Source organism: Muscardinus avellanarius, assembly GCF_963383645.1.
Source record: "Muscardinus avellanarius genome assembly, chromosome: 12".
NCBI classification, from domain to species: Eukaryota; Metazoa; Chordata; class Mammalia; order Rodentia; family Gliridae; genus Muscardinus; species Muscardinus avellanarius.
In genome coordinates this window covers 38,473,028-38,483,083 of record NC_137798.1, presented here as the reverse complement: position 1 = coordinate 38,483,083, position 10,056 = coordinate 38,473,028, and the positions used below count along the sequence as shown (strand labels likewise).

General features: G+C 38.9%; 1 protein-coding gene across 1 annotated transcript in view; it reads right to left on the bottom strand.

The window, feature by feature from the left end:
- Positions 1-880: 880 nt before the first annotated feature.
- Positions 881-10,056, bottom strand: part of AKAP6 (A-kinase anchoring protein 6) — a gene marked incomplete at its 3' end in the record, with an annotated part of 393,582 nt that continues 384,406 nt past the window's right edge. Inside the window, exon 12 of the mRNA XM_080707612.1 lies at positions 881-4,249. Within this exon, the coding sequence (XP_080563738.1) occupies positions 881-4,249 (3,369 nt within the window). The remainder of the gene's footprint in view (positions 4,250-10,056) is intronic.

Genomic DNA, 10,056 nt, shown 5'->3' with positions numbered 1-10,056 from the left:
AGCATATTCATCACTGGAGCTCAAAAATGGGAAATAACAAAATCTCTGTGTCACTTTTAGAGATACATCATCATCTCAAAATTATCAATCAATAGCTGTCTTATTAAATATGAAGGGTGGAATGACTTTCTTTAAAAATTTGATGGAAATCAGCCTGTCACCTCCAGGCAAAATTCAGAAATTCTGTTTTTATCAAGACACCATTAACTTGTCATGCATTCTCTCTGCATTGGCTTTCTGTGTCTGTTCTCAATCTGTGTGTGGATAAATAAGAGGCCCTTCTTTAACATCAACTTTCCCCTCCTGTTTGAATTCTCAGACATGGCCATGATTAGGAGATGTGACAGCACAGCCTTGCACAGGGGGAGCAAATGTGATGATAGTTACGTTAGACAGAAGCATAAAAACAAGGCCCAAATCAGGAGATGCAGCCATCAGCCTCATCACTGCTCATCTCTGGGCCTGGAGGGAAGGGGCAGCTCTGTGCAAGAACTGATCCCGGGGTATGACTGCAGTTTGCATAACTTTTGTTTCTCCCTCAGTGGAAGAATCTGAACCCCTAATAAGTTATTTGGCTACCTCCTTGAATTTTGTATTTTCGTTGCCATTATGATGGCATAAAGATAGTGTCACTAAAAGTGTCAAATTTTCTCTGATTTTTCCCTCATTTGCTCCAGTTATTTTCATAGATGGGAGCATTTCTTCTACCTAGATGTCCTATTCAGATAAATATCTGCCATGACCAGTCATTCTGACTAGCCTTTTCTTCTAGCATGGCTATGTTGATGCAAACTTGCATTTTAAACATATGTGTATGGCATGAGGGCTTATACGTACCTTTCAATGAGATGATTTTCATGCTTGGGGAGGGTGCTACATTCTACCTATGCATATTTCTATGTCGGTCTTCATGACAGCTTAGGAGATTTTCGTCACAGGCTAAAGTTTTGGGGCTGGGATGCAATGCAGCCTTGTCTTTCAGCTGATTTGCCTTCAAGGAGAAGTCTTGAACTTCAGATTCGGCTGAAGCAGCACTATGTTCTGGCATTCCCGAGCCACCTGGTTTCCCTGAACTCTCCTTTTCCCTGCTCAGTCTTGAAGGAGTAAACTTCGAACCTTCTGCACAGCCATTGAAAGTTTGGGGCAGATCATGTACTTCCTTTCTCATGTCAGCTTCTTTCAGAGGGGGAGGTCTTGAAAGAGCTACCACATCTGCATCAACTAAGAGAGAAACATTGCTGAGCTCAGAAGACCTTGTTGCTGCTTGTAGTGGTGTTGCAGCTTCTCTGGGAGCTGCGGATGTATTTGGAGGAGCACGAGAGGCACAGGGCTCCTGTCCATGAGGGTCATCCTCAACACAGGCCTCAAAGAAGCATTCAATGTCTTCCTTGTCATCTAAGCTGGAGTCGATGGCGTCTAGTGGCAATGGAGTGTTGCTCTTCTCTTCTACATAATTGGTGACCTCCCCACAGTCACTGTCATGAGATGAGAGGGATAAGTAGGAATAAAAGTCCCCCTTTCTCAGCTGGATGGGCCTGTGAGAATGTTCTAACACTTTCTCCTTGATCTGAGTTAATGAAGTGGGAGCAGCCACCTCGTTTTCAGGTTGAGATTTACTTTTTAGGGCTGTTGAAGCCATGTCAATGATTTCCTTAACAAAGCTGTGCACCGAACAATCTTCAGCCTCTTTTTGATGGAAAACATCTGGCTTGCAGTTGCAACAGGAAGCACTGTCGCTGATAGAAGCACTTTCCTCTGTTTCATTCTGTTCAAGTGCGAGACAGCAGCCAGCAGCTTTTCCAGCCACACTTGGTGCATCATTAGATGAAGATTTCAGCACGTCGCAGTCTTCTCTGTTGTTAGCTTTGGTTTCTAAAGCCAGTTCTGGGCAAGACTTCTCAATGGGAGTGCAATCAGCAGTTTGATTTTCAAAATGGTGGTGATTTGGACATTTCTTTGGAAGATGACTAATGGTTTGGGGAACGGATTCCTTTCCAGCAATATTCGAATCATGTGAACCATCTATAAATGCTTTGCACTTAGAACGCTCACTTTCTGAAATCTTTTTCCCATTTGAACCAAGATTTCCTGGTGACTTTGAAATCCCATTCGGTTTATCCTTCTGCCTTTCTGGAGCACTTTCAATATTGCCATTTTCCATGTCAGCCACATGGGGATCTTTACTAACTTTGAAAATATTTTTCTTATTTTCACCCTTTGTCCTCAACTCACGAGTGTGGGATGGACTCTTACTGTTTCCATTCTTTTCAGAGAGACATTTTATGGAGCCATTGAGAAGGGTCTCAATGTTTAGGGTATCAGAGGGGTTGGTCATCTCACTACTGCTTATGTCTTTACTGCCTTTTATTTCATCACCGAGATTGCACCGTTTCTTATCTCTTGTCAAGGAGAATTTTGGCCTAATCCAGGGCTGCAATTCATTCTTTATATAGTCCAGCCCTGACATCAAGTTGCATTCTTCATAAATTTCATCATCTGTTGCAATACTGGAGTCATCGTCCTCATCTTTGATGCATAGCTCTTCTTCAGTCAAGGTGAGCGTAGAGCTAGAGAGGAGGTCGCTGTCATCTTCATCATCAGTGCAAGCGGAGGTGCAAGACACATTAACGATCATGCTGACATTCACATCGCTTTCATCAGCCACAGAGTGATTCAGGCGCTTCCTGAAGGATGCGTTTGATTCCGGGATCTTGTTCTTGTGTAGTACAATATCCTCTGAGCAAACAGAGAGCTCATCACTACTGCTAAGTTCTGTAAGAGATGCTGCTGAGTCTTCATTGATAGAAGATGCTATGTCCAATGACATCTGGCCAGTAAAGGACATCTTTTGGGAGCTGCTCTGGAGAGTGATATCAGAAACACTTCGCTTTATCTTTTGCTCTGAAGGGCTCTGGATATTCTCCAAACGATTCAGGAGATCTAATGTCCTTTTACTCAGTTCTCCAACTGAGCCACTGCTCACACTTAGGTCCCCAGAGCTGTGACAGCTAAAAAGATCCTCATTGCTTTTATAGGATGTCAACCAACTTTCTAAAGAGGTGCTTCGCTGGAGGCTGTCACTGCCACTTTTAAAGATGCCCAGTCCAAATAAATCACCCCCCGGAGAAAGGGACTCCACAGATGAACTCCGAGATAAAAGAGAGAGCTGTCTGGCATTCTGAATGCCGGTGAATGTCTTCTCTATATCTCCACTTTTATAGGAATTGCAATCAGTTTCATGGGGTGCGCTTGCCAGCATCCTTTCATGGGGAGTTGCATCTGCTTGTAACTCTGCAGCCTGATATTTAGATCGGCAGGATTTTTTATCAAAATAAAAGCCACGGAGAAGGGGATCCTCCACATGTGTCTTTTCACTTTGTGACTGTTTCATTATCGTTGGTAATTTGAGTTTTGAGCCTTGGAGGTACGAGTAATCATAAAATGTAAACACATCGTGTTTTCCTTGTAATTCTTCTCCCAAACAATCAGGGGTATGTTTGGTAACACTGTTTAAATCTCCAACTTTTCCATTTACACAACCCACTGGTGAAATGGATGAGTGAGAGCTATTTGGAAGCTTACTGCATTCTTCATCTTTAAATTTCTGCTTTAATATGTTAACTGCATCTCCCATTTGTGGGGCCAGATGTTCAGTTTCAGGGTTACTTGCAAACCCATCTACCACACTGAGCAAGCACATTTCAGAGTTGGTAGTCATTTCAGTGTCTCCTTCACTGACAATTCCACTCTCACTGCCAGAATTCTGGCTTGTGTCTCCACTGTGGCAAGGGCAGGGCTTCACCAAATTGGAACCACCTAAAATATCTGGCAAAGACTTGGTGGATGAAAAGGAAGAGTCTTTACTGAGGCTCTTGCTTAAGACACTTGGCTGTGTCATGCCGGTCAACTTTGGGCTGCTTTTCAGAAACGGCATGTGGTTGTCTTCATAGAACTCAACATTGTGGAGGCTGTATACCTGGTAAATGTGAGGACTGGAGGGTGCAGTGATATCTGAGGTATACTGAGATCCTCCACGGTCACCAGCCTCCTCCTCATCACCATGGTCTTCACTATTTGTCTCTTCAGGCTTTGACAAAGGCAAGACGGGTTGGGGTTCTTGATCAAGTTCATTTGATTCTTCATTCAAACTAATTAACTTGTTACTTATATCCGTTTCATCCCATTCCAGGGCATCCTCACTCATCCCATTGAGATCCATCAGGCCAGGATCAATCACATTCAAAGTCTCCTGTGTAGGAGGAGGGGAGAAAAAGAATTAGTGAACATAGCAGAAACATTTTTTAACTTCAGAATCTCTTGGAAGAGTTAGGAAAGCAAACTACCTGAAGCATTCATTTGAAAGACAGCAGAATTATCAACTAACTTCTCTCTGGAATAACACCAAAAATTACTGAAATAGATTTTTCTATCAGTCACTCAAGGCAATAACATAGATTAAAATATAAGATTATTACAGTCGGCATGGTGGCTCACGCTTGTAATCCCTGCGCTTGGGAGGCGGAGACAGGAGGATCGCGCAGGTTTGAAGCCAGCGGCGCTGGCTTGAGAGACCCTGTTTCCAAATAAAAAAAATATAAAAATAGGTCTGGGAGTGTAACCCGGAGGTAGAAGGGTTTCCAGGAACCCCAGTACCACCAAAAAAAAAAAAAAAAAAAAAGAAAAAAGAAAAAAGAAAAAAGAAAAAAAGAAAGAAAGAAAAATATTATTACAGTCAATTCATAATTTATGGAATTAACCATTTTCTACTGATTTTTCTATTATTTATTTATTTATTTATTTATTTATTTGATAGTACTGGGGTTCCTGGAAACCCTTCTACCTCCAGGCTACACTCCCAGACCTATTTTATATATTTTTGGAAACAGGGTCTCTTAAGCCAGTGAGACTGGCTTTGAACCTATGTGATCCTCCTGTCTCCACCTCCCAAGCGTGGGGATTACAAGTGTGCACCACCACACCCGGCCTCTTCTACATTTTAAATCTTGGATTGGGTGAAAATAAAAATGTCATGCAATGGAGGTAAAAAGAATACAGCTTATGATATTTCCTAAGACATATTCATCCTCATACTATTTTAGTTCCCAAGTCCACAGTAGAATATTATCTGCAGCTACACATGGAAAATTCCCTTATGTCTCTGTTCCTGGGGTCTCCATTAAAAGTGGTTTTGCCTACAGACTTAGAGTTGTAGCCTCCACGTGCAACCATTTATGGTCCAGAGCTGGCTTTCTATCCCTTCCACTACCTTCCCTTTCAGGGCTCTGCTTCTTTAGAAGTTGGCTCTGCTCCCAGTCATGTCCAAGATGAACAATGGTGACTAGGTTCTCACCCCCATTTTCCCAGATCCCAAGTACTCCAGGGAATCAAGTCTCTTGGCCCTTCTCTCTGTAACAAAAATTTCACATGGGTCCTTGTTCACTGATCTCACTACTATCAGTCCTGTCTCTATTTCTTATGATGAGGAACCTTTCCAGGCCCAGAAAAACCACATGAAAATCTCTTGACTCCCAATGACACGTTGCCCAGATTCCCTTACATTACTCTCTGCCTGCCCATTTGGCACACATAATTCTTCCTTGGATTTCTTGCTTCTCTCCTATTTAGGTAGAACTTGATGCTTTTCAGGATATAGTGGCTAGGTGGGTTCCTGCACCCTGTCAAGATTCCTCCATCTTTCTTGCTTGCTGTCCAGCTATCTGGATTCACACTAGATCTAAGAAAGGTGATATGCATACTGCATGCCCTGCCAGCCTCACCCACTGGCAGAAACACAAACACAACTCTGCAATTTAGCTTATGCTGGGCCCCAGGCTGATGAGCATGGCTCTAGGACTAGCGGGCTGGCTGCAGGGCTAACTTCACTGCTTACCAGGAGCACAATCTTGGGCAAGTTGCTTAAACTTCCTGAGCAACAGTCAGTTTACATGAGTTAATGCTTAAGTGCTGAAGAGGCAGTCAAAAGTAGGAAGTTATAATTCTAAATGTATGTAGATTGCTCTAAAATAGTCTTTAGTCAGTTCATAAAGGCGTCTTCCTGCCTACCTCCATCTCTTCTCACCATTCCTCCCAATGTGGTGTTAAAACCACAAATGGTTCATGATATTATAGGGTGTGACGCATATAACAAGCCAGCACCTTTGCATTACATATTAGTTAATTTAATGGTCTGGTTAAAAAACAAAAAAAAAAACCTGGCCATTATGCTTTTATTCCTGTTTGTGGGAAGAAAGCTTTACCTGAGGCACATTATAAGAACTTTCCTAAAACCCTCAATCCTTTTTGAAAATAACAGTTAAAGTATAACACACAAACATGTTAAATATAAAATACCTATTAGTGCTTTATTATGCTGGATATGTAAGAGATTTTCTATATAGCCTGCTTAAATTTAAAGGAGTCCAGTTACAAACTAAACATTAACTAAGGATATTTTTAAAATTTCTAACAGAAATCTTTCCTGCTGCCAATATCATAGCAGTTAATCCACTACACTGGCAGTCACCAGTCACTTAAGGATGAAGCACATTCACTGTGATGAATTTTTATTAGAATTCCTGTTTATTCTTTGCTTGCTGATAAAGGGAAGTACTAATGACCAGTTTGTATGGCTAATGAATGTTAAAATCTTCAGTTGTAGGAGCAATCAATCAGTCTAATCAAATAGTATATTAATTTCAAATACCTTGGCAGACACTGTATTCTGACAGGGCTAAGATAAAATTGAATTAGTCTTTCAAATGAGCTCTTTTTGTAACTCTCAGTCGACTTCAACAGTTAGCAGCATAGATTTTTCATGGGGGTCTCCCACCTGGGGGCTCACATGCAGATGCACCAATTGTGCCATTTGGACATGCTGGGAGATAAGCCTAAGAAATACCTGCAACTCAGACTGGTCACCCACGACACGGTCAAGACCAAATACCTCCATGGCCTTGCAAATTCAAGCTTAGGAAAGTACAAAACATGTACTAGTGTCTGAAGGAATAAATCTTTTGCTCAATAAAGTAGATGGATTGGAATATTTTCATAGAAAAAGATTCTACTTGAGATGTAATATTGTTCTTTTCTTAACTCTCTTGTCCAATAAATCTCTTAGATTTTGAAACACTTTTTGTATGCCAAAGAATCTATAAATACCTTTAGAAAAAAGGAAATGCATACACTGAGATGTAACCAATGGGAAATCATTTGGTCAAATGGTCAAATGTTCATTTTGATGTTACTTAGACGTTGACTATGATGTTCAAGCCAACTAAGTATTTGCCTTTTTGTTGTAGTTTTTCTTAGATGAATTGCTTGAGATTTTTCTAAAAAGGCACAAATATTGCTATCTTTGATAATGATAAGTCCAAATGGATTTGTGCAAATCTATGTGTATCTGAATGAAACCAAAAGGATACCGGGTAGTAAATGAGATTCTAATGGAAAACTTTCTATTTCAGAAATAATTCTGAAATAAAGTAATTTATGTAAGGGTCTTTTGTTTATAAACTTATTTCATAGGTACAGAATTTTGTTCTAAACCAGGGTACTATATAAATAATATAATAATATATTATAATATAATTACATATTATATTATATATTATATGTAATATGATATAATATAATATATTATAAATAATATAATAAATTATATATATTTCTGAAAATCATCTCAAGAAACCACTGGAACTAATTGGTGCTGGATTTTTATTTTCATTTTTATTCTTGGAAGCAAGTAATTTATATTAACATGATATAGGCCAAGAAAGTAAATATGGGTGGCTAGAGAAATGAGGATGGTGATAAAGAACCAAGATTCTAACTGAAGCAAGCAGTATGCATCTGAATTAACACCCTCTGTACTTTTCTGTCTTTAATTGCATTACATCTCCCAGTGCTGCACTTCCAAGATTTTCTTAAAATTTTAGGTTAAATGGTGGGTGTTTCTAAGAATTGAGAAACACATTATCATCTAAGAGTGGAGATGAAGAAACCACCATTCTGTAAAACAATAACTTAATAGAGATCTGATACGACTGCCTTTGGATCTCTTTAATGTCCTTTAAAAATTTGTGTCTCTTGAAAGATTTTCCTTAAAAAATAATCACAGAAAGAGTAGGATGAACTGAATGTTCCAGTTAAATTTCTGGTGCCTATAATGAGAAAAACCATTAAGATGCCTTTTAGTCTGTGTTCTCCATGTTTATTTTAGACATAGACATTTAATGAGTAGTACCACATTAAAAACACCCGGGAAAAGTGATTTGTCTGTAGAAAAGCAGAAGATTACCAAAAACAAATAATATTAACTGCAGTCAAATAAAAGTATACTTATTTACCCTAGAATTAAAAGCAGAACACATGGAACTTCAAGGCCATGATGAAGAAGAGGGAAAAACATAAATCAGACTAGGGAAATCAGTTTAAATGAAGAGCAATTCCAAATTTTATGTATTTACTCTGCTTTTTTTGGTGTAATATTTTTTCTAGCCCTTGACCCAAACCTATAGGCAAAATGTCTGAAAATCAGATGCATTATTATGTTTCTAAATTAGAATTAGGTAGAAATTTATAAAAACAAAAAGCAACAACATTCGCCAATTGCTAGACCTCAGAAAACTGAAAGACAGTTTGTCAGAGAATTCTGAGTTTGTAATATTCTGCCTTTTATTGTGCAAAGAATGGATTCTGAGTTAGAAAGAATAATGTAAGAAGAAAATTAAAATAAGACAGAAAGAATAATGTTCACTGTTTATCAGCCATTTTGGGATTGGGGGTAGAAACTAAAACAGATTTGGGTTTGAATCCTGAATTTCCTTCCCACATGTTAACTGTGATCCTGAAAAAGTTATTTAATTTATGTGCCTCAGCTCAAATATTTGTATATCTGAGGTAATTATCACAGTGTAGGCTCTTAGGAACTTTAAAGAAGAAAATGTATATTAAAGCTTATGGGTGTGCCTGGCACACGGTGTGGGTATGTATGATCAGTACATATGCCCTGTACTGTAGTTTTTGAGGCTATTAGCTTTTATAATACAGGTGGCACCAGCTTAAAATTCAAAGTCTTCAGCTGGTTTTGCCATAACACAGTTTACCCAGACCCCTTAATAATATGGTTGAACAGTAAATCATCATAATAGAGTCTGCATGAAGACAGATGGTTTGGTTGACCAAGGTCTTTGGTACAATATGCATGGGATTAAATAAAATAAATATTGATTAGGCTCCTTAATCACTCCCACTGTGCCATAAGTGGAGCAATACATTTGTATTGTATATGCTAGTTGCATGTATCTTATAGAAATTACCAAATGAAAAAGACATCTGCCCAGCCCTTGGCAAGACCTATAGCTCAAGGATTTTCTAAATCCTGAAAATAATCTTTTTTAAAAAGGCAGGTCCATTGTCTATGAAATTCTATCACAACTGACACATTAGAGCAATCAAATTCTGCACACTATCTATCAGATTGACAATTATGTTAAAGTAACTTGTCTCAGCTTAGAAAATGCTTGCTTTGAAAGTCTATCTCACACTAATGATTAAAAACTGTTCTAGTGAATGCTCTTTTTCAATAACAAAGCTGATCAGAAACTCAAAACAGATGAGTAACATCCAAAGTCATCTCACAAATCTCACTAAAACGAGCACTGACATGGGCATATTTCCTAGTCTTGACTACATAGGTAATTCTGAAGTAGTTGAAAATGAAAAAAGTCCATTAGATGTTGTTCTAAAGTATGTTTCATAATAGTAAAAACTGCCTCTGTTCTCTCATCAAGGACCAGGGTCAAAGGGGAATCCAACAATAGGAAGCAGGAGTTTTTCTTCTTCCATGAATAATCTTCATGAGGGCAGGGCTTTGCCTGTCTGGTCTTGGTGAATCCCTTGGTGAATATATAAGACTGACTGTATGGAATGATTAGACATCTAAACCAGAAGAGATAAAAATTCTAAATAGGTAACTTCTGAAATAGAATAGGTAAATCCATAGAGACAGAATGAAGATTGGTGGTTGCCAGGAGCTCTCAGGAGGAATGGGAAGTA